General features: G+C 45.5%; 1 protein-coding gene across 1 annotated transcript in view; it reads right to left on the bottom strand.

The window, feature by feature from the left end:
• The window catches only part of ULK2 (unc-51 like autophagy activating kinase 2), a 565,259-nt gene that overhangs the window by 480,057 nt on the left and 59,113 nt on the right, over positions 1–26,089 (bottom strand). The window contains exons 2-3 of the mRNA XM_078679911.1: positions 17,997–18,089; positions 16,202–16,243 (exon numbers count right to left, since the gene is read on the bottom strand). Of these exons, the coding sequence (XP_078536037.1) occupies positions 16,202–16,243; positions 17,997–18,089 (135 nt within the window). The remainder of the gene's footprint in view (positions 1–16,201; positions 16,244–17,996; positions 18,090–26,089) is intronic.

A 26,089-nucleotide genomic window follows, 5' to 3' on the forward strand; every position in this document is an offset into this window, starting at 1 on the left:
ATATACATCTCCCCTCACACTCACATTCACTCACCCTCACCCTCACCCTCACCCACCCTCACCCTCACCCTCACTCACCCTCACCTTCACTCACCCTCACCCACCCTCACCCTCACCCTCACCCTCCCTCAACCCCTCACCCTCACCCTCACTCACCCTCACTCACCCTCACCCTCACCCTCACTCACCCTCACTCACACCCACCCTCACCCACCCTCACTCACACCCACCCTCACCCACCCTCACCCTCACTCACCCTCAACCCCTCACCCTCACTCACCCTCAACCCCTCACCCTCACTCACCCTCAACCCCTCACCCTCAACCCCTCACCCTCCCTCACTCTCACTCACCCTCACTCACCCTCACCCTCACTCACCCTCACTCACCCTCACCCTCACTCACCCTCATTCACCCTCACCCTCACCCACCCTCACCCACCCTCAACCCCTCACCCTCAACCCCTCACTCACCCTCACTCACCCTCACTCACCCTCACCCTCACTCACCCTCACCCTCACTCACCCTCACCCTCACTCACCCTCACTCACCCTCACTCACCCTCACTCACCCTCACTCACCCTCACCCTCACTCACCCTCACCCTCACTCACCCTCACTCACCCTCACCCACCCTCACCCACCCTCACTCACCCTCACCCTCACTCACCCTCACTCACTCACCCTCACTCACCCTCACCCTCACCCTCACTCACCCTCACCCTCACCCTCACTCACCCTCACTCACCCTCACTCACCCTCAACCTCACTCACCCTCAACCCCTCACCCTCACTCACCCTCAACCCCCACTCACCCTCAACCCCTCACCCTCTCACCCTCAACCCCTCACCCTCAACCCCTCCCCCTCAACCCCTCACCCTCAACCCCTCACCCTCAACCCCTCACCCTCAACCCCTCACCCTCAACCCCTCACTCACCCTCACTCTCACTCACCCTCACTCACCCTCAACCCCTCACCCTCACCCTCACTCACCCTCAACCCCTCACCCTCACTCACCCTCACTCACCCTCAACCCCTCACCCTCACTCACTCTCACCCTCACCCTCACTCACCCTCAACCCCCACTCACCCTCAACCCCTCACCCCCTCACCCTCAACCCCTCACCCTCAACCCCTCACCCTCAACCCCTCACCCTCAACCCCTCACCCTCTCACCCTCAACCCCTCACTCACCCTCACCCTCCCTCACCCTCACTCACCCTCAACCCCTCACCCTCACCCTCACTCACCCTCAACCCCTCACCCTCACTCACCCTCACCCTCACTCACCCTCACCCTCCCTCACCCTCACTCACCCTCAACCCCTCACCCTCACCCTCACTCACCCTCAACCCCTCACCCTCACTCACCCTCAACCCCTCACTCACCCTCAACCCCTCACCCACCCTCACCCTCACCCTCACTCACCCTCAACCCCTCACCCTCAACCACCCTCAACCCCTCACCCTCACTCACCCTCAACCCCTCACCCTCACTCACCCTCACCCTCACTCACCCTCAACCCCTCACCCTCAACCACCCTCAACCCCTCACCCTCACTCACCCTCAACCCCTCACCCTCACTCACCCTCACCCTCACTCACCCTCACCCACCCTCACCCTCAACCCCTCACCCTCACTCACCCTCACCCTCACTCACCCTCACCCTCCCTCACCCTCAGTCACCCTCACCCTCACCCTCACTCACCCTCACTCACCCTCACCCTCACTCACCCTCAACCCCTCACCCTCACTCACCCTCAACCCCTCACCCTCACTCACCCTCAACCCCTCACCCTCACTCACCCTCACCCTCACTCACCCTCACTCACCCTCACTCACCCTCACCCTCACTCGCCCTCACTCGCCCTCAACCCCTCACCCTCACTCAACCCCTCACCCTCACCCTCACTCACCCTCAACCCCTCACTCACCCTCACTCACTCACCCTCAACCCCTCACCCTCAACCCCTCACCCTCAACCCCTCACCCTCAACCCCTCACTCACCCTCACTCACCCTCACCCTCAACCCCTCACCCTCACCCTCACTCACCCTCACCCTCACTCACCCTCAACCCCTAACCCTCACCCTCACCCTCACTCACCCTCAACCCCTCACCCTCAACCCCTCACCCTCACTCACCCTCAACCCCTCACCCTCAACTCCCAACCCCTCACCCTCAACCCCTCACCCTCACTCACCCTCACTCACCCTCAACCCCTCACCCTCACTCACCCTCAACCCCTCACCCTCAACCCCTCACCCTCAACCCCTCACCCTCACTCACCCTCACTCACCCTCAACCCCTCACCCTCACTCACCCTCAACCCCTCACCCTCAACCTCACCCTCACTCACCCTCACAACACATATTGTGTTACAATAGGTGTCACATTTGCGAAAGATAAAACTATTGGCATTGTAAATAACAAAGCTATTAATTTCGCTATTTTCAAAACAAGCACATAAATAAAAAATGTGTCCTTTACAATACCAATAGCTCAAACTTTCCTAATGCGAGACCTATTGCATTGCTGTGCTTCTCTCCCCTGCTGCACTCTCCTGCTCTCTAGAGATGTGGCCTAACGACCAGAGCTGCCATCTAAGTCACGTAAATACAAAACATGTTGCATTCCAAATGCTATAGGTGTCACATTCGCGAAAGTTATAACTATTGGCATTGTAAATGACAAAGCCATCAATTTAGCAATTTTAAAAACCAACAAATAAATAAAATATGTCATTTACAAGACCAATAACTCCAACTTTTCTAATGCGAGACCTATTGCATTTCCAATGCTTGTTTAGGAGTTGGGAAGGGATGTGCAAGACAACATTTCAGGACATTCAGCACCATTTTGGAGAACATGTAAGCGCCTCAGCAGAAACTTAGCAAAGCCAAAAACATATGGCACTGCTGAAATGTAATCTAGACCTTGTAAGATCAGGTAGCGCAAAGCGCCAGACTTCCAGGTTGCGGCACAACACTATTTTAAGGTAGCTTTCCTATCTGGAAAATAGCAGAAACCAGATCTTTAAGCCGGCGTTCAGCATCAATCTTCACTCTCAGATCTTTTGCTACGGTCACCGGTGTTGGAAATGGGCCGAATAGGGGCTCCAATTAACCAGACAATCCCCTCGCCTGCCAGCTACCAAGACCTTGTCAGACATGAGTGCCAACCATTCTTCACTCCAATCCACTCACTGCTGGCTTCCAACAATGCTTAGTTCCAGAAAGCATTCTGGAGGCAAGCAATGGGGATACAGGTTCCCCCAAACGGAACAGGACCAGAGTGTCATTTGCACAAGTGCAATACCGAAAGTGATGTGAGGTCATTGGACAAGCTACAGTAACGACATAGATATTAAATAGGCAGGGCAAATGTTTGAAAGAGTGAGGAACCCCACTGACCTCAGAAACGCTGTATTTGTATAGGGTGGTGCAACTTATTCCGAGAGCGCTGGTCAGACAAACAGATACACACAGATCCACCAAGCCAAACTCCATAAGATAGCGGGGCAATAGATGTTGTTATCAATGGTGTTAAGGGCAAGTCTGAAACAATAAGGGTATTGACACCACCTCCAGCCCCCACGTGGACTTCGTCCATTGTCAGCAATATATTGGAAGAGAGTCACTTAACAGGAGGGCTGGGAATGTATTCTTTCAATCTGCACCTTCAATGCCCAGTTCAAGCTTTGATGCCAATATGATGACCTGTCTGGGTAAAATGGAAGACTAGGAGCCTGAATGTCGCAAGATTGGAAACATTACAAGAAGGAACAAAAACAGAAAGCAAGCCTTTTCCATTCACACTTCAAGGGTCTGGAAGCATTCATAATGACCTTAGATAAGCATCAACTCAGAAACAAAGCTGAAGACCCGCCTCCTTAAAGGAGTACTACCAGTGACCCTACAGTTTACCACTGACCTCCCCTCCATGATTTCATGTTTCAGGGGGCCATGCCCCTGTTCAGTACTCTGATGCGCTCAAGCTTGGTTCACGCTCTACAAATACCTACACATTCATATACATTCAAACGTACACAAATGACCTTACAAAGAACTACCACACTGACTAGTGTGAAAGGAGTTTGTTGTTCTAGGTAGTACCTCTTGATTTCCCGGAGTAGAGCCACACTTATGTCCAGAATCCTACTTATGTAGGACACCTGAATCTTTGTGGTCTCCCAGAAATAATGGAGCGATCAAACTGTCTCCTCAGTGAACCTGCTCAGACTGCGCGTTCAACATTGCTGAGCAGGATGTGTCTGAATTACAGAGACATCTACTGCTCCAACCGGCCATTTTCCTACAAGCGGACTCCTGACACTACTTCGACCAGGCATTGTTCTCCAGCTCTGGTCTTTCGGATGAATGCATTTGGCCATGAATTTGCTCAAGGCTACTGAAGCAGAACGATTATGCTGTACAGTTGTGTCATATCTTTCTTTTGAAGTGCACTGTCGCCCGAGGCGAGTTCAGTACGGTCGTTTGGAATAAAAAGAAAACCCATTAATGCGGACACCGGAGGAAACCTCTGTGTACGGAGTTTCACTTCAGTAACATTAATGACGGTCCTACAGGAAAAGGGTGACTTTCAAACAATAGTAATTGCAATAAGAAACACACTTCTCTGTCAAGAAACTAACGACATATTCCGGATACAGTTTTAATTTCCGGTCTAACGGATTTTCCGTGCTTTTTCAGGCTAGGAAACAGCTTGGAGAAACAATACCCACATTTGGAATTGTAGGTAACTTTCTGCCATACGAAGTGTGTTTTGGGGAATCACTGCCAGTGAATTAACCCTTTGCGCACCGGTTTAGACCTACCTGGTATTTTTAACTGGTGTAGGATTGGTCTCTGCACGCTCCCCACGCTACCACTAACAGTAGGAGCCTGTCCGGCCTCCTATGTCGTAAAAAAGAAAAATAAGCATTGGCATAGCAAATAGGTCTCACCTTTGGGACCTTATAAGTGTTTAGCCGGAGCTATTGGCTATGACAATGTTTTTAAGTTATGTTGTAGAGCTGTGCGGCTGCTGTGTAGCATGTTCAAAAGTTATAATAAAAAAGTGTTAAGCATTTTTGTTACCTTAAATATAACCAAAAAGACATTTTGTACAACTGAAAGACCCTATTAAACAAATAATTAATATAAAAATGTCTAGTTTTTTGTCCTTGCAATGCTGGCATTTTTTTCCTGCCTGTTCTAATGCTAGTTTGTTATAGCTTTTTTTTGTTATGAGGAGGGGGTGTGGAGGATGTTGTAAAATAGTACCTGAATTACAACACGAGCAGCGGACAGACACTAAGAAGAATCAACAGATGCAAGATTCCGAGGGTAGACTGAGGTAATGCTGAGTGATACGGAGGCAGGCGGTGGTGTGCTTGTGCGGAGATGATGCTCAGGTGATGCAGTGGAGTGGAGTAGTGTGTCAGAGTAGATTGGAGTAAAGTGGCATGGAGTGGCATAGAGGGAGTTGAGTAAAGTAGTGTCATGGAGTAGTATAGAATAGAGGGGTATAGAGTAGAGTGGAGTAGAGTTTAATGGAATAGTGCATTATAAAGTGGAGTATTGTGGTGTGGCGTGTCGTGTCATACAACAGAATGGACTAGAATGAAGTGGCGTAAAGTACACTGGTGCAGAATAGATTGGGGTATAGTGCAGTGGTTTTGAGTGAAGTGATGTAGAGTCATTGCCATAGAGTGCAGTGACATTGAGTAGAGAGCGCAGAGCAGATTACAGTGGCATAGAGTAGATTGCTTTACAGTAGAGGGAAGTTGCGTGGAGTGGTGCAGGGTAGAGTGCAGAGGTGTAGAGTAGCGTACAGTGCAGAGGTGTTAAGTTGTGTCGAATGCAGTGGCGACGAGTGCAATGGTGCAGAATAGATCCGAGTGGACTGATGCAGAGTTAAGTAGCATAGAGTGCATTGGTGTAGAGTTGAGGGATGCAGAGTAGAGTGCAGTGGGATAGAGTGGCCTTGAGGAAGGCAGCATGTGTGAGTAGGCAGTACAGTAAGGAGACAGAGAGTGATGAGAGGGTGCAGTGGAGGTGCAAGACGAGGAGGACGTGAAAGTGAGAGTGGGAGGGAGAGATAAGAGGGGCAGGGGGAAGAGAAGAGAGGGTCGGAAGTGTGAGTTAGATAGACTTACCTGGCTGAAATGGGAGAGCATCCCAAAAAGACAATTACGCTCACCTTAAAATGGTTCTACCTAGGAAAAAGGCTCAGTTAGTTAAATGTAAATGTAAATGTAAATGTAGGTGTACTTATATAGCGCAAACCTGTCACCCAAAGGGCATCCTGGCGCTTGCTTAGGGAACCCGTCCTGGTATTCCCCTGTGAGAAACCCCGGCAGGGTGTCCACAAGGTGAAAGCCAGGCATCCCGCCGCGAGGGGCCGTAGTGGAGATTAAGCAAGCTATTGCCCAGAGTTGCAGAGTGTGACCCCGTGATTCGAGTAGGCACCGGAGCGAGAATTGTCGAGTCCGTGGAATTTTGAGCCCGAGACCCGCCAAGGCGGGGAATCGAACCCTGGTCCACGGTCGATCTCAGCTTCCGGGTCTGCCGCCTCTAACCACTGAGCCACGCTTGCCCACTGCTAACAGCTGCTAAGACGAGCTATGTCACAGTGCAAGAGCAAACCTAACCCCATGTTTTACCCTTCCCAGGTCAGTGAAAGTTTTGTTAAATTGAGTAACGGAGACTGCTGTTGTATGAAGATTTTTGGAATGGCAAATGTCTGGTAAAGGTGCTCTATTAAAAAAGTTGCTGTAATTAGGAACTCAAATAGATCAGCTAGAGTTGGGTACCTTTTTGAATCATCCATCAGGCCTCCTGGATAATCCTAGTGTGTTAATTAAGCCGTGGAAATGAAGAGACACCAGCATCAGTTGCAAGACTGCTGCCAGGCTGGAGTTCTATATGCCCCTTCAATGCAACAGCTATAAATGTAAACACATATGAGGACATTCTTAAAGAACAACATGAGGGCATAATCCATGAAACTCCACTCTTACAAAAACTGAAGCAAATGAAGCGTGCTGTTTTTGCATTTGTATTAGGAATGGATGAAAGGGAGAATTAGAGAGTTGAAAGAGATAGGTGACAGGCGGATTCAGAAAGAATTGCACATTTCTGCACAGGGCAGATAGGCAGCATTCAACTACAGAACACATGCATCCCAAAGGCTACTATGGGGGGCCCAGATTATAAAAATCACCAATAAATACTGCAGAAATGGTCAATCCGGTAATACTGTTAATGATAGTCACTTGTGCCGCATTTACATAATTGGGGCCACCATGAGGTTTTAACGTTTTACTGCCTGGCAATCCTGAATTGATTTTGCTGGTTCACTGACAGAATACCGATGTAAGAAACATTATATATACAAAATATTGATAAAAAATATATAGGAGATGCAAAAATATCGACTTTCTATACTTGAACAGGTAAGTACAAAAATATCCCAAAAAAACACAAAAAAACGATGTAAAAATATAGTTGTACAAAATATCTATACTATAAAATAAATAAATATTAAATAAGATTAATTAAAAGAAGTCGATTTAATATTCATTTGAACAAATATAACAAAAAACGTAATTTAAAAAAGTTACACACACATAATAATCAATATATATATATATATTTACTTTAAAACAATTCATAAACTATTTACTTTTAATTTATTTAATATTTATAAAATTATATAAAATGAACATATATATATATATATATATTTGTCAAAAGTTTTTCGCACAGCGAAATAAGTGCACTCTCAGGACACAATCCACGTGAGGTTCAAGAAGAAATAAAACTTCCTGAACCTGACGTGGATGGTGTTTTGAGAGTGCACTTATTTCACGGTGCGAAAAACCTTTGATAAATTTGAATACCGAGCACCCCCCCGGTGCGTGCACCACCTCCCTTGGGATCTTATCTTGTCACGGAGCGGTTTTTGTGGAGATTATATCTATCTATCTATCTATATCTATCTATCTATCTGTATTTTTTCAATAACAACATTTATTAAAAAAACATTCTATTATAATTTAAAATCTTAAACTATTTAAACATCTTTAAACTTAAATTTACCACTCCAGTCAGTGCAATAATAAGGGAAAGTGCTGGATAACTGAGGGGTAAAATTACTATTCCCACGCCAGTGAGTGCAACAGTAGGGAAATTGTTGGATAGCAGAGGGATAAAATGTACTAGTTCCACTCCAATGACTGTAACATTACAGAAGTGTTGGATAACGGAGGGGTAAAATTACGATTCCCAATCCAGTCAGTGCAACAGTAGGGAAAGTGTTGTCCAGCGGAGGGGTACAAATTACTTCCCACTATCAACAATAAAATCTTAATTAACTGGGGGTGAGTGCTTGCATTGTTCAACACTCTGTCCATCATTCCCTTTGGTTTTGCTTTGTTCACCCAAAATTGGCAGGGTATGCCCCGATGTGGGTCCCTTGCTCACTTTGCCACTGGATTCAAGCTAGAATGGCTGATGACGGCTGATTAGCCAGAAACCGATCCCAGGATGCTTGTTTCCGGTCCAGGGAAGACATGGCTTGACAGTACGGGCTGGACTGTTCCCATGAGGCACAGGGTCAGACTGATTTGCATTGTTGAACACTATCCATCTTCTGCTTTGGTTTTGCGCTGATATTTCAGCGACACGATATTTCCAACTCAATATTTGTGTAAATTGACATTTCCAACTCGATATTCTTTCTGAATACCATTTTGCTAATAAGGCGGTGTTGACAAATGACCAATTACAGACTATTTCTACTCTTCGCGCTTTTTGTTTCTTGAGTTACATGAAGGGTGATGGAGCAGGGGAGAGACAATAATGTTTGTGTACCCCTTGTAAAGTCAAACTCTCATAACCATAATAAGTACTAACAGAAATGAAGCATGTGAATTAATCAACAAAATGCACATAGATAGACACTATACGTGGGAAAACTAATTGCTGTCCTGCATAAAATAACTAAATGAATGTAAATGAGTCATATTAATATAGAGCTGTGATATATATATATATATATATATATATATATATATATATATATACATATGTATATATATATATATATAGATAGATAAACATATATATATATATATATATATATATATATATATACACACATATATACACATACATATATATATACACATACAGATATATATATATATATACACATACAGATATATATATATACACATACATATATATATATATATATATACACATACATATATATACATATATATATAATAAAATTACGTGTGCATTTGTGCTTGGGTAAAAGGTCCCTTTGTGGCAAAAGAAAAATACAAATGGTAAGTAAAAAAAACGCATATATGTTTGCTTTTGCTAGGTAACAACTAACTGGGAAAATTAGAATGCAAGGATGTAAACAGAAGGGCTAAAATTCTAAATCTAATTTCTGTTGAGTTTATTTTCGTATTAGTTCCCATTGAGGCCTGCGCGGCCTGGTCTGAGAAAAATGGCTGTTTGTTGAAACGATAGCAAAGGCTCCGGAACAGATAGCCCCCACACATGCGTTTTGCATGTCTGATGTGAACTAATGGCCTGTGTTCGGAGTGAGAGATGTCAAGGTCAGCTTGGCCTAAGAGCATGAAGTGTGCCAAAGGATGCCTGCGTCTAAAACCATGGGAAAGGAAATGCAGGAAATTAAATTATGTAAAAATGATACAAGGAAGGCACAATGGGCACAGATTCTAGATTATGCCGTGAGAAAGCACTGGAGAGTGACATTGCAGATTTAAAACCGGCTTGAACGAGGAATACATGTGGAGGACATCACCACCCCTCTAATGGACCAATCAGAAATGACTGTGGACCCTAATAGTTTCAATTTTAAGTTAGTTAGAGTAAAAGGGTATAAAAGAGCTTGCGCTAAAGAGAAAAAGTTGGCTCCACGGATTTTATTTTGCGCCACAACATGCTGTAGGATTGAACAATTTTATGGTGTTAGAGACTTTGAAATATTTTTGTACGTTAACTTTGAGAGGATGATCGATTGAAGAGATTCTATGTCAGGAGAGAGGCATTGAGGAGAATAGAGAGACAGCTTGGGAACCTATTTAATGCGACTCAGTCATTCGCCTAAGACTGATGGATAATATGCTTTCTAAATTTATTTTTCTCACTTAACCTGTACTAAATAAATGGTTACATTATGCTTGCCAAAAAAGATGCTACATTTATTTCTAATGAAATAGATAAACTATTGAAAATTTAAACTCTAGTTTGTTTTTATTAATTTAAATAATGTTATGATAAATTACATTTCAACACTTACAAGGAATTCTGTGATTGAGCTGGTCTTAACGCCTTAACCGGGGCGGCAATTCCGCCGCGGTGCGGGCATTCTAAAAAGTGGGCGGGGCTGTGACGGCCGTTGGCCATTCGCAGCACCAACTGACTTCTACTAGTTGGTCCATCGACCGAATAGCGGAGTACCTTGATGTATTGTTTCCTCTTTATACAAGCTAGTCGATAACTTTGAAATGTATATCATGTATAAAGTATAGTTCTTAGGTACCCCCGCTAACCAGCAGCTCACCCTCTTTGTCGCTGATTTAGGGGCGGTGTGGTGTGTGAATGTGTGACTCGCGGTGTTATGGGCCCCACCGATAAGTAAAAGATAAATTATTGCTCCGGAGTTAAGTGAAACAAGTTTGAGGGTATGTTAGAAAGTTCAGCTGCATCAAGGGGTAAGCGGTACAAAAGGGGGTGGTGATGGACGGAACATTTGAATCAATCAAACACTCACACCCAATCAAAAGATTTGGGTTTAATCCATCACCGTTCTTTAGACCACTCCGCCACCCCAGTTCAGACATGGCTTTATGGAAATCAGTCTGACCCTGTGCCTCATGGGAACAGTCCAGCCCGAACTGCCAAGCCATGCCTTCCCTGGACCGGAAACAAGCTTCCGAGGACCGGTTTCCTGCATTCCAGCCGTCTTCAGCCCGTCTTGCTTGAATTCAGTGGCAAAGTGAGCAAGGGACTCACGTCTGAGCATACCATGCCACACTTATGACGGCCAAAAGCGGTACAAAATGGGGTGGTGATGGACGGAGCATTTGAATCAATCAAACACTCACACCCAGTCAAAAAATCTGGGTTTAATCCATCACCGTTCTTTAGCCCACTCCGCCACCCCAGTTCAGACATGGCTATATGCAAATCAGTCTGACCCTGTGCCTCATGGGAACAGTCCAGCCCGAACTGCCAAGCCATGCCTTCCCTGGACCGGAAACAAGCTTCCGAGGACCGGTTTCTGGCATTCCAGCCGTCTTCAGCCCGTCTTGCTTGAATCCAGTGGCAAAGTGAGCAAGGGACTCACGTCTGAGCATACCCTGCCACACTTATGGCGGCCAAAAGCGGTACAAAAGGGGGTGGTGATGGACGGAGCATTTGAATCAATCAAACACTCACACCCAGTCAAAATATCTGGGTTTAATCCATCACCGTTCTTTAGCCCACTCCGCCACCCCAGTTCAGACATGGCTATATGCAAATCAGTCTGACCCTGTGCCTCATGGGAACAGTCCAGCCCGAACTGCCAAGCCATGCCTTCCCTGGACTGGAAACAAGCTTCCGAGGACCGGTTTCTGGCATTCCAGCAGTCTACAGCCCGTCTTGCTTGAATCCAGTGGCAAAGTGAGCAAGGGACTCACGTCTGAGCATACCCTGCCACACTTGCTCACTTGGCCACTGGATTCAAGATAGCCTGGCTGATGAGGATTATGAATCCGAAACCGGTCCCAGGATGCTTTTTTCCGGTCCATGGAAGACATGGCTTGGCAGTTCGGACTGGACTGTTCCCATGAGGCACAGGGTCAGACTGATTTGCATATAGCCATGTCTGAAATGGGGTGGCTGAGTGGGCTAAAGAATGGTGATGGATTAAACCCAGATCAGTTGACTGGGGGTGAGTGTTTGATTTGCTCAAACGCTCCGTCCATCATCCCCTTTTGTATTGCATCAAGGGGTAAGACATGAAGAAAGAATGTACGGATAGCTAGATCGAAGAGATGAGAGGCTGATTGACTTTTAATGGCAAAAGGGAAAGTACAAAACAACTTTAATTACAGATTATTCGGTAAATAAAATTGGGGTCTTGAGGTAGTTCATAAAACCCAGTATGTGTTTTTTACGATAGTCCCAGATAATATATTTTTTGTAGTGAAATGCAATTTATTCTACGGGGCGGGGGTTAGCTGCACAATACAGGAAGATAGCAGCATGAAAACTGCTGTCAAGCAGCAGGCAGTGTGAAGATTAATCAGGCCTCTGCTTCAGTGACTAAACTCAGCTTTTTGCAAAGATAAAAAACAAGAGGGGTAACGTTAAATACGAACACAAAAAAGGAAAGCTGGATATTAAGGGGTCCATTAGAATCCGCCCGCCATCCTATCGGTGTTTGGGACCGCCTGCCATAAGGGTGGGGGTCCCGTGGGGGGTATTAGGATGCGCCCGCCACTGTGGCGGGCGCATCCTGCATTTTTAGCATTGTGGCGGGCAGTGTACTCCGCACCGCCCGCCACAATGCTAAAAATGCACTAATGCATTTGCATTTACTAAGAGGCAGGCACCACACGGTGCCTGCCGCTTTGTTAATGCAAATGCAGGGGGTACCACAGGTACCCCCATGTGCACCCCCACCTGTCCTTCACTCCGAGGGCCCGCAGGGGGCCCCCGAAGTGAAGACCGCATGCCTTTCCGCGATGCCGCCACGGAAAGGCATTGTTTTAAGCCTATCCTAATATGGCTGGTGGTGTCTGATAAACACCGCCACCATATAAACCCTTTTCCGCCCCGGCCGCAAGGCGACCGGGGCGGAAAAGCGGCAGACGGTGTTTCCGTCCGCCACGGTCCCCCCCGCCATAGTAATATGGCGGGGCGGTGGCGATCCGCCCGACATCGTAATGGGCCCCTAAGTATTGGGAAAAAAACATTCATGAGCACTACCGGATTTCCTAATGTCCCACTTTGTTACAGTAGTTTCTTTTAATCAGAGAACAGATAAAACACATCTGGAGGGGATTACCTCATCGAAAAAGATTTATCAAAAGTCCATTAAAAACACGCACACATGCTTGATGTGGAAAAAGCCGGGGAAGCCTTGTGCCTGAATAAACTAAAGATAACTATTGCATCTCTAGATATCGACTGATCCAGTTTAAATATCTTCATCAGGTGTACTACACCCGCCTCTGTCTCTGGAAGATGGGGGCTGTCCCATCTCCCACCTGCCTCAGATGCCAATCGGAAGACGGGTCCTTTTTGCATACGGTTTGGGGCTGTACGGCGCTACAACATTTTTGGTCGGGTGTACTGTCCTGCCCGAGGCGAGTACTGGATTGGGACCTCCCAGAAGATCCTCGACTTACTCTTCTCCACAGTACAGAAGATATTGGGGGGGAACATATACAAAAGACACCTACTTTTTTTAGGACTCACATTGGCCAAGCGCCACATAGCCCAACAGTGGAAGTCCTCTCCTCCCCCGGGGGTGGCGGCCTGCAAATCTGCATTAGACAAATGTATGTCTGCCGAGGTGGCGGTGTTTCAGGCTCGGGGTTGCAAGCAGAAGCACGGGAAGATATGGACTGCATGGGCTAACTACTGGGGCATTGACCTTTCCATCTTTCCCACATCAACGAATCAGGATCATTTCATGACTTTCCAATCTAATGCGTTGATTGGCCGGCGCGGAGTTATGCCTGTATGTTTATATGCTTGTATAATGCTTCAAGCGGGATGTGCGGTGCAAGGGAGGGGGGTGGTGGGAGGCCGGGGTTGTTGGTTTGAACGTTTTATTGATCCTCAAATGATACCCTCATCAACGATTTGTGTACCTATGATCCATACCTTATATGACCATTGCTTGTGGGGGGTACGCCCCACTGGATGTAAAATTTCAATAAAATCTATTGTAAAAAAAAACTAAAAAAAAGATAACTATTGCATGTTGTAATTCACCCTCACTTGAAACACAAGGAGCCTCAAAAAGTCCTGACTCGGACGCTGGGCTTCTACTGAGGTGCGACTTTTAAACAAAACCTGCCCGAAGTGGTGTGTCAAAATTATCTAACTGCGTAATTTCTGACCGAAATCAATTGGTTAGCAATGCAATACATGTGAAGTGTGCTTCGCTGCCAAGGTGCCCAGAGGACCGGAGGCCCACAGGAATAGACGGCCGTGGGGAAATGGAAGACAACCGCTATTAAAACACACAGCGTCTCACTCTGCTTTAGGTAGGCTGTCTGGGAATGCCATTACACCAGGCGAAGAGCTTTGTGCAAATCAATCAAGTCTGCAGCAGCATGCTCTTAACAGTCCTGTTAGCCGTGTATCAATACAAAAATGAATTAATAACATGTACATACATACCAAAAGTTTCTAGAGCATGCTGCTAAGAGGCATGCCTAGTGTGGAGTCGTGCCCTCTCCGCAGAGCTCTCCACGCCTACCTCCCACCCTTCCTGCCGGGGTGAAATTCAATCAGCAGCCAAACACTGTGTATGTAGTACTGATGTCACTCAATTAGCATAAGGCGTTCTAGAGGAAACCCAGAAGGAACCAAATTGAATTACGAGCAGGGGGATGAGGTGGCAAAAAGAAACAGGAATCCAAACCGGACAGCTGCAGGCATAGGTTTTACAAAGCCAGTCTCGCACAAAGTTCTGTTAATAAGAGTGCTGCACGGTTTCAGAGCCCTTAGACAGACCAATGTGCCACTGTGTAAAATAGTACACCCTTCAACAAAACGGGTGGAAAAACAACCTTTTGTTAAGAGCCTCTTGTTGCGCGTATGCTGTATTTAAAAAAGTGATAAAAGCGGGGCGCAGCCGCAACAGGGCCTGGGAGGGGTCTGCATCTGAAAGCCAGCAAACAACATTCCAAACTCGAGGCGAGGTAATTCAAAGAAAAAAAAGTGCACTGTAACTAATGTAGACCTGCATAACACGCTTCCTGGGAAATACCCTAACAAAATGTCCACCTCCTGTCCCGGCGGACATAGACTGGTGGGAGGAGAAGTAAGATGAAAGGGTGGGGGAGGAGTTGAAGCAGCAGAGTGCGTGCTGTGCGTGAGAAGAGACTTCCCTAGCAAACAGAAAAAGTAGTGCAAAACCTAGCGATATAGAACAGATGAGCAATTATACAGTAACAGGGCCAGTTGCTAGGGACAGTTACTACCCACTGAAAGAAGGAACAAATGTGAAAATTAGCCCCAGAAAGGAAAGGAATTTAAACAGGCAGACAAAGGAACAAATGGGAAGCGAGGGGCGGGATCAATCTCCCTTGAGGAGATACAGCATGCCTCGCAGAGCAGCACATGTGTGCTGCTAGGCTCGACCTAAAAAACAATTCCGACGCCCTAACTGAATGCAATATTCCTACGTTTTTGAGGTTATGTGTGAGAGGTACTGACAAGAAGAGGGCTCAGAAATGCAGGTACCTACTTCTCTCTCATGGTGGCCCCCTCCACTAAAATCACTCCAGTCCTGGCCTTCTGATGTTAGGGCAAAGGCAATACAGAAAGGGAGAGCATTTAGGGACACCTCACTATCCAAGGAGACATCCTAGTGACAATTCAGTTAGTGATGTGCCTGATTTAAAGTGCCATTATTAATCTCTGGTGCGATCACACTGGTACTCTATCTGCAGGAATAGGATCCCCCACACTGTCAATCACACTTGGTGCACTGCTGACCACCTCTGAAAACAGAATCGCTTGGTGCAAACCTACCTGGCATTCATGCCAACGACGTTTAGAGTAAAAATATCCCAAAAAAGAAATTATGATTTTCAAATCACCAAGAAAACCTATTTTTGTAAATCCCCCTGCTCGTCCTCAGTTCATCCCACCACTGAGGTTAATACGTTTTAGCAGGAAGTGTACTGAAACATGAGCAGGAACAGTACTGAGTGCAGAAGAAGAACCTCAGCAGCACGTTTTAAGTTACACAGCAACCTTCGCTGACAAACATCCTGTTCTCTGCCCCCACCCACCTCTCCTGAACCGCATTCCCTCATGCAACCATACAAAGGTCCTAATGACCAAAGGAAACATATTCAGAGGTCTCGGACTGCTGCTCGCAATGAACCCCAAAAGCCAAATAAAAGCCAAGATTCACCAACCTGGACATCATACAGAGCCACGATATTTTCATGTTGCAGTTCCTAGAAAAATAATTGCACTGTCAAACACTGTACATGCAGACAAAAACATACTAAAGATATTCAGCTCCCCCTGTATTTACTACAAGAAGAACACATTACATTTACTTTAAAAAAGCAGACAGCGTCTTTACTAACGACGATACATGGCACAATTGACTTGTTCTGAAATGGTACTGCAAAAACATTCTTTACAACACCGTGCACAGAAGAAGTATTCAAACAAAGCTAAAGATTTCCCTTGAAGAACATCACACTTAGGCAGGCAGGGCATCCCTAGGTTTTTATGCACAAGGCATGAATGTACACAAAACAGGGCAAGAAAGTACATGACGTAATATTGATGAAGGGGTCACTGGGAACGAGAACGTAAGGTACCGTGCATGAAAGCATAAGGTACAGGGATTCATGTATACAGTACCGGCAGGAATTAATATAAATACACAACGCGGTACATGAATGTAAGCTGCACGGGGCATAAATGTACACAGTAACGGGTATGAATGTACACAAGGAGGGGGTCATTTCAAGACAGGTAGGACATTAGTAAAGGTGGCAGCAGAGAACAATGTGTGTCGTGTAGGGACCCACTCTTTGCTGCGCCAGATTCTGCCCTTGGCTACATAGGACCCCACTCATTGTCACAGAAGATACCATTTATTTTAGGTGCAGAAAGACATCCCACAGAATCCATGGGTTCTGTCCATAAGTGGGCACAACTTTCGATCCCTTCTTTACATATTCCTTAGCTTTTCACCCAGAACCCTGCACTCCTGCTGCAGGTTCTAGAGCTCCCATCACTGGAGGCAGCAGACCCAGTGACTCAAGAGACCACTAAGGTTCTCTCTGTTTTTTCAGCATTTCAACTCCTTTTACTTACCATTCAGAGCCTTCTGCAAAGGTAAGTAATCTATATAGTCCTGGCTCCTCAACTGGGGACTGACTGTAACCTAGACCTGTAGGATCTACATTTCCATAACCTTCTTTGGCAGCTTCACAGATGAAAATCTGGGTTTGTCACAGAGTAAACAGACAATATAAAGTCATCCTTATATGGCAGTGATGAACTCTGTGATTCAGGGTGTGCATGTCACCTACCACTACTTTGACAACTTTTTGCTCAAAGCTGCTTTCCCCTGGAAATTATATATTCTCCAAGCAGGTGACCTCTTTACTGTGTTACCTAGGCCTAACGGTCAAACGGTCATCGCATATCTTGCATCAGAAGTTGACCTTCATGTGGAACCTTAAAATGGTGCTTTCAGAGAGCTCAGAGTCTTATGGTATCTTGTGATCAGGTAGCTTTGATTGCCCATCTCTGAATGTGCATCAAGCAGCTTCATCTGGCTCATTGGTAGTAGACGGACCCTAAATTCCTGCCTCCAATATAACTTGGAATTGAGTGAGGATCCTGCACATCTAATCTGAAAATAGGTGCAGATCCAGATTATTTATTCACCCCTGACACTACCAGGTACGAGTGGGTTGCCACCTGGGGACACCTTTCCAGTTTGTGCCATTGGTTCAAAATGTAATGCTTTACATCACCAAGCAAGCAGGGTCTCACTACCCACAACTGCACCGATGTGTGGTGGAATTAAACAGTGAAGCATGATCATCAAGTAGGCAGGAAACGGGCAGATACTATTTCTGGGTTTCAATCCACTGTGACAAAAGAACCTGGTGAAAAGACTGAATTAACCCTGAACTGGCACATGCAAAGCAACATGCAGTGCAAAAATAAAGGGCAACTTACCTTCAAGATTTTAATCTCTTTGCCGAGCAAGATTTGGGACTTAGACAAATTCTTTTTGTTAATGCTTTTCACGGCTACCTCCCAGTCGGTTTTCTAAAAAGAAAAACATAAAAGTTTTTTTTTAAAAAGCGAAGAGTAACTTAAGGACAAGAGGGCAATCGAGGGCAAAGAAATGGCGAGACAGAATTTGCCGTTGGTGTATTCCGTTATAAAACAAATGAGCTTTTATTGGAAGCTCTCAGGAGGTACAGCGCCTGCCAAACCGCAGGCGACCATCAACAGCATCTTATTTACAATACAGTAGTTCAGTGTCTGCTTATTGAGCGTGTGGCACTCTACTTGTGGACTGACACTCCCAAATTTACAATCATCAAATCCAGTGCACCTGCAAAACACGATTTGCATATCCTTCCGAAGCCAGAGGCCAAAGTTTCTTTTTTAGCTCTTTCATAACCGAAAAGAAACTGTTTTTCACACATGCTTAACCTTTTATACATGTTATACAGTACCCCTTTGCCGTACGTTAGGATTATATAGCAAGTCACCCAGAAGTTACATGAGCATACAGAGGAACGAAACTGAAGGGGGAGTTCATTTACAAAGCTATGGAACTCCAAGGTGACTTGCAATATCCTTATCATGTGTCAGAAGGCACTTTCTTCAATATAAAACATGGTCACACAATCCACTTAAGTCCTTGGTACGTAGTTCTTTCATATGAGAGAGAGCATGTTTGCAAACATGAAGAATAAAAATAGATTCTCTCGTGCATAGCCAGACAACCAAAAGCGATTAGATATGTTGTTACAAAAAGTTCTTACGTTTTATACACGTTAGTTTAAAAAAAAAAATTGCAGTAGCTGAGAATATGTACAAACATGCTGAAATATGCTAAATTTTCTATAATGACCTAAGGAATGCAAAAAATAAAAATAAACATGTTGCCATAAATATCTCCTTCGTGCTGGTCAGTGTACAGCTAGGAAAAAAACTGAGCAGAAGAAAGAAAAGCACTTATTCTTCATTTAAGCAGCTGCTTTAAATATGTTCTGTGACCTGGCCTGCTTTTCCCCTCAGCTGCTTGCTCTGGCAGCAGGCATTGTGACATCAGCAGTTTACTAATGGGCAGGCTCACCCGACCCTCTCCACAAAACAGGGATAAGTATTCGCTTTCGATAAATAATCGGAAGGCCAGGACGGTTTACAAAAAACCAGGACGGTTTTGGTAAATCCTTGACGTCTGGTCACCCTAGCCACACAAAAAAAGCTTAATTTACCATACCTACAATGTACATAGATAGCGTTGCATAAAAGCCACAAAATGAACAAAGACACATAAAAACTTAACTATCCAAATCCAAGGTATGGATGACCACACAAACCAGCAAATTGAAACAAGCATTTGCAATGCAATAGGCCTCGCATTTACGCAACTTTGAGTTATTGACACTGCAAATAACAATGCCTTTTATTTTTGTTTTCGTTTTTAAAACATAAATAAAAGGCATTTTCATTTACAATGCCAATAGCTAAACTCGCGTAACTGTGAGACCTATTACATTGCAAATGGTTGTTTAACTGTCTTATTCACAAATAGCGGTCACTTTTATTTTGGTGCCTGGGCCTAATTTGTGTTCCAGTCTGACTCTGGCACTAGGACAACAGCACAGTAATTGCTATGGTGATTGTCTTGCCTGTACTTTTCTAACTGGACCTCATCAAATCTCTCATATTGCAGACTCTTCTATGGAGCATCAAATGACAAGTCTATAACACTTTAGAAGACATGTAACCTTACACAGTGGGAACAGCTGTAGCATTTCTCTGTGTTTCACACCAGAAATATGCCTTCCGTAATAATTCAAGTGGGATTTCATTTTTAGCAAAGAATTACTCCCTGCCTTTCTACAACATTTCTATTCTTTGTATTGATGTTTTTCTGGTTGATTCCGGTTTTCCAATCTTTTTTACTGTGGCAAAAAAAAAAAAAAGTTCACAAAACCCTCCACAACCAAGGAGCAGCATACATCAACCACCACTTAACTTCCACTAACCCTCCAGAGACTTTCATTCCACCTCCCTCGCCCAGACACCATGCATCTGTCAAAGCTACAGTAGAGATGGTTCATTCTCCCGTCTCACCGCCAAGTCCTGGAACAACCTCCACCTCTTGACATCACCCTCCCTGGCGAATATCAGGAAGAAACTCAAGACCTGGCTTTTCGACTAAGCCCTACAACTCACTCCCTGGATACCCTTGCCGGTGAAGTGCTGCGCTTTGCAAATACGAATTAATTGATTGATTGATTGACACCACAGAATCCTGAAATAAAGTCCACATGAGGAAAAGAAAAACAAGCAGTCAAAAAATGATTCAGAACAGATATCCACAAAGTGAAGTTGTCATCAGGACATTTCTGCACTCAGATCACATTGTGTTTTTGAGGCATGGAAAGGCTTGGAAAAAGTTGAAGCAGATAGTGCTGCATATTAGCAAGTGTGCATGAATAAACAGATAGGTAAGTGCAAAGAAGCAGGACTGGGAAGAAGATGAAGATGACGTTAATAGGGAATAGGTCAAAGTCATGTTTGGTGGGAATACTTAAGAAGCGTCCATGATTGCAATGAGAGTCATGGTGAGTCAGGGGGCCTTATAAGAGTCAGAGATAGGGAGAGGTGGTGATACTAACTCAGAAGGGTTAGTGATATTGGACAGATTGGCGAGCGGGATGTGTATCAAGAGATCAAGTGATAAGCGACAGGTTGGCGGTTAAAGTGCTTAATTTGAGCCAGTGGTTTACGGAGCTCAGCACTGGCACTTAATTAGCAACAATGGCACTTATAACGGCCTGCCGCATGCAATCACTGTTTGTGTCAATCAGATCTAAGCACAACATCTGTTTTTTTTTTAACTCAATGTACATTAAAAGCCATTCTTATAGTGTTTGGGGCCTGGAATAGTCTACATTTTCACATTTGTAGGAGAGTGATGGTTAGTAGTTGTGTTGATACCGTCACTGGCAGCGCTGGCAGGGGCAATGGGTGGTGCAAGTTGCAGTGGCCTCCTGACAAGAGCCCTGGAATTTTGGTTTTATATAGATATGCATAAATTAAGCACCAGGCAGTTAGAAGCCGAGGCTTGGGATGAGAGTAAATTAATGGTTGTCAATGGTTGTCCGTGTCAGACGTGAGAGAAGAGTCAGAGATGCGGTGAGAGTCAGGAAACCAGGCTGAACGTAAGAGATGGCGTGGGAGTAAAGAAGATGCAAAGGACGTCTGGGTGACAGTCGTAAGCAGTGGCTGGGCCACAAGATATCAGATGAGAATCAGTGATGGCGGCAAGAGCCAGACAGCGACAATGACAAGCAATGGAGGAGGTGGGACTCCTCAGGTGGTACTGGAAGTCTGCAGGGAGTTATGGTGGGTATGAGAGTCAGGCAGGGGCGAAGACAGTCGGGGGCATTCAGGAGAGGTGTGCATTGGTGGGGGAGTCATGAACAAGAATTACAGGTAGCACCGAAATTCAGTGAACTATGTCACAGGGATGGTGTGGCACTCAGTCAGTGGATATGGGAGAGATGAGGGCTTCTGGAGAAGTGGGGAAGTAAAGTAAGAGTTAAGGGATGACAGTGTAGCTTAAGGGATGACAGTGAAAGCATGTGATAGTGAGGATTAGCGGGAAGCAGTGGCTTTCGTAGGGTGGCTATGAAAGGGAAGGTTTTGCAGTAAGATTTAGGGATGAGTGAAAGAGAATGTGCGTATCTGTGAGAGTCACATTGGTGTGGTGGGTGCTACAAGGACTGTAAGACTGAGACAGTGGAGTGTCAGGGGTGACCCACTGAGTGAGGGGGCAGATGTAGCCAGTGTGTCAGTACGAGTCATCAGGTGGTAATGGGAATTGTGTGGTGGCACTGTGGCAGTAAAAGCTATTGGACGAATCTGGGAGTTGCAATGAAAGTCTAGGGGGACACTGAAGGCTGTGAGTGGCGGCGGAAATCGAGGTTTATTGTAATAGTCAGTGGTAAGGCAGAAAAAAAGATGGAGGGTAGTCAGCAAATTGCAGTAAGTACATTATGGGGTAGGTGTGAGGGTCTGCAGTGACAGGCTGCATGTAAAAAGCACGGGGCTGGAACGGGAGGTTTAGTAGTGGTGGTTAGGGCCATGGTTGGCAGAGAGAGTAAAAGTCTGTGGTGGCTGAGAGAAACGCTGAGTGCCAAAGTGTGGTGCAAGAGTTGAGGTGAGAGTGAAAGTTAAGGAGCCGCAGGTTAAGGTTATGTGGTGGCTGCCAGTCTTGGGGTGCAGTGAGTCACGGGGTGGAAGTGACCGCCAAGACAGGTGTGAAAGTGGGAATCACAAGGTACCTGAAATCTCGCCTGTCCCCTTATACACCGAGCAGGACTTTGCGTTCGTCGGATGCGACCCTCTTGTCCCAATCCCGCTTCAAACTGGCCACGGTGGGAGGACGCGCTTTTTCCAACACGCTTCCTGCTCTATGGAATAAATTGGCCCCAGAACTAAGGAAGGAATGTAACCTGCTATCCTTCAGGAAAAAGTTAAAAACCACTCTGTTTAAGCAAGCATGGAGCAGCCTGTAGGTGCTGTGGTAATATCAAGTAGAGGCCGAACCCCCACGACGTAATTCTGGACAAACAGCGCTTAGAGACCCCGGTGGTTATAACGCGCTATACAAATTAAATATATAAATAAATAAATAAGGTAGTGCTTAGAGTCAGTGGGGTAAGTAAACGCTCAGACCTAGCCATGCCATGGTGTTGGTGACAGCCAAACGCTGTCAGTGCAAATCGGGGTTCAGTCAGTGGGTGGTGTGAGGAGTAAAGCAGTGTGTCTCGACTCGAGACCCCCGTGCCCAGAAGCACCGCGCTGCGCTGCACTGCAGGCCGCTCTGCCGCGGTCTGAGCTGGAAACCCTGTGCTGTCAGCAGAACACTCCTGTCTCCAATGGCAACCATCAAACCAACAATGACCTAGGTCGCTTATGGGCATTCAGTTTTAGACCGAGAAGGTGTACTGCTTATCACACTTTTTTCTCAGCAGAACAAACCTCCCACTTCTCATCATTCAAGGGAAGGTAATACACCAGTCAGTAACCCATCTTAAAAACAAGCCTGCTCCCTATCCAGACAGTAAAAGAAGCCCACACCCATAAAGTGATGAAAAAAATGTGAGAAAGCGCCCAGTTATCAACACCGATGATGATAACTGGGCCGTCCTGGTGAGTACCTACCAGGGGTCCCATTGGTGGTGCGCCCGTGAGGTGTTATCGCGCTTTCTCACATTTTTTTCATCACTTTATTGGTGTGGGCTTCTTTTACTGTCTGGATAGGGAGCAGGCTTGTTTTTAAGATGGGTTACTGACTGGTGTATTACCTTCCCTTGAATGATGAGAAGTGGGAGGTTTGTTCTGCTGAGAAAAAAGTGTGATAAGCAGTACACCTTCTCGGTCTAAAACTGAATGCCCATAAGCGACCTAGGTCATTGTTGGTTTGATGACTGTTTGAGTGGAGGGCGACCTAGGTCATTTCCCTCTGAGCTCCTTGTTTGATGTGTCCAATGGCAACCAGACAAGCCGTGGCGCTCAGGGCTCGTGCTCTCCTGCAACACCGATCCCAGCCACGCAATAACACTGACCCCTCCTGAGCACCAGCCCCTGTCTGACACCCTCCCCATCACGGAGGCGACCCCATAAATCTCAGGGGAAAAAAAGACACATTTAGCCATTTACTCCATTCTGTTCCTGCAGACAGCAAAGTGGCGCATGCAACACATCCATCATAATTAGGAGAGGTGGGGCTCGTAGGCTAAGGCACGTCTCACAAAATGTTCTCTCAAAACCTCCGTCCTCGCCCTACCCCACCCCTCCATGAAGCTATTTCTGGAAAGCGTACATGTCTCTTTATTACCAAAATCAAGCGACGGGTAGTTCTTCCTGCAACCAACACTTTGTCCTGCCAACCAACTCTTCCCGTTCAAAATAGGGCCAACTCTTCATCCGTTCCTCAAATGCAGACTCCTAATGTATTATATTTATTTATTATTATGAAGAAGTGAATGTAAAATGAGACTGCAGGTATGATACCTTAGTCTCTCTCCAAAATGTACCCCATGCAATGCTAACAAGCACGGCACCGGGCAGCGAAAGTTAAAGCGGAGCGCAGCATTTCCCTTGCGGGAGCACGCAGGGGCGCCATCTGTTTCGCGATAATTGCAAACAGATGGCGCAAGGGACTCGCCAAACGTGCACAAGTTGTAATACAAACCAAAGCAAAACATGCCCGGCTTAAGCAAAAGCCTTGGGCGATAGCAAAAAGGTACCCTCCTAAGCAACGCTTGCGCGCTGCATAGGCAAGCCCTAAAAAAAAACCGCAATCACTTCGGCACAAAAATCCATTACAGGGTCTAGCCGGCCACCATCACAAAAAGCCACCTCTAAACAATACCCTACTCTCGTCAACATAGCAGGGCACTATCCCATATGGCTACTCTGTAAACAGTATGTTACAAAGCTATCCAAAACCCATCTGAATACCTGACTAGTACCCTAAAACCGTAAAGTGCACCCAGATTGCAAAAGCACTACGAGGATATATAAATGGTCGTAGGCACTACACAAATCTACACGTCATTTAAATGGAATTCATAGAAAAACGTTTCCCCAGGGCTCTTGAACCGCAGACTAATAAGTGCCTATAAGTAATTCAGTTTCAATTGTCCAAGACAAATACTTACTGGGAACAAACTGTAGGAAAAAAATTGCAAATCTTTTTTTCAGTGTTGGAAGTATTTACCCCTCAAAATCTTCAACGAGGCATTCTTTTAGTTAACCCACCAAAGCTTACATTTAAAATTCCATCATTACCGTAAATGCTTTGGAGTCTAGAATACCTAACCTAGGCACTAAGATGCATAGGGAGGCTGTGTCGCCTGTGCTATATGAAGGCTATATGAAGGCAGTCCTGGATTTTAGCCACCAGCACTGTACATTTCGGGTCTACAGATGCTTTCAATGCCCTAATGCAGGCTTACAATCTGATAACAGTACATTCTCTGTTTAAGGAATAAGCCTGGGGCATTTTTTGCTCCCACATACAATAATCAAACGACAATAGACTATATTTTGTTAAGTAAGAGAATACAAAATCTCATGGTAAATTATACAGTGTAGCCACGAAGCGAAAGCGATCATGCCGCCTTATTGATTACGTTAAACCTCACAGCAGATACACGCCACACTTTACGCTGCATTGGGGCACCTAATGGAGAAGAACTGCACAAGTTATTAGGAAGAATCAAATGGGGGCCAGCGCCAATTAACAAGTTCGATAAATGGAAAAAAACATGGGCAGGCTGGCAACTTAGCGCGAACATTAGGGGCGCTATAGATGAATGGGATCAGTTTGCCAGCAAATTAGCCTCATTGCTTAGAGCGGACACAATAAGCAGAACCACCCCTAGGCCAAGTTTCAAGTTTCAAGTTTAGTTTATTATGTTAACGGAACTCTTTACGAGGTCCACATAAAAGACATCAAATATACATACAGAAAAGCAAGAAATTTTGAAAAATAGTTATAACATCAGGAACACTGCGTTAATACAAATCCAAAAAACACTTAAAAAACTTGTACAGTTTAAAACAAAACATTTCATTTGGCGGGGAGATCAAGGCCGCCTGAAAAGCAGTAGCAGTCAAAATGTTAAGTTGGAGGCAAATTGGTCTTAACCATCTTCGCCTAAAAGGCATCAAAGCTGGGCAAACGAAGATGACATGGGGCAAATCTTGATCAAACATCTGACAAAAATCACAAATCGGTGACAGGCCATACCATTTGGAATGTAGAGATTTCAACGGAAGCAAATCCTGTCTTATTAAGAACATTAGGCGTCTAACGCCATGAGGAATATTCCATTGAATATAAGGTTGAGCTTTCCTCAAAAGACAGGACTCAATAACCGGCATACCGCCTTTTTTCACCCTCCGCGAATCTCTATCTAGTCTGAAACCTAATTCCCACGTAGAAGATTTCAGAAGAGATTTTAACTGATAAGGAGATAAAGAAAATAAAACATCCTTATCCA

This window comes from Lissotriton helveticus, chromosome 3_1, assembly GCF_964261635.1.
Source record: "Lissotriton helveticus chromosome 3_1, aLisHel1.1, whole genome shotgun sequence".
NCBI classification, from domain to species: domain Eukaryota; kingdom Metazoa; phylum Chordata; class Amphibia; order Caudata; family Salamandridae; genus Lissotriton; species Lissotriton helveticus.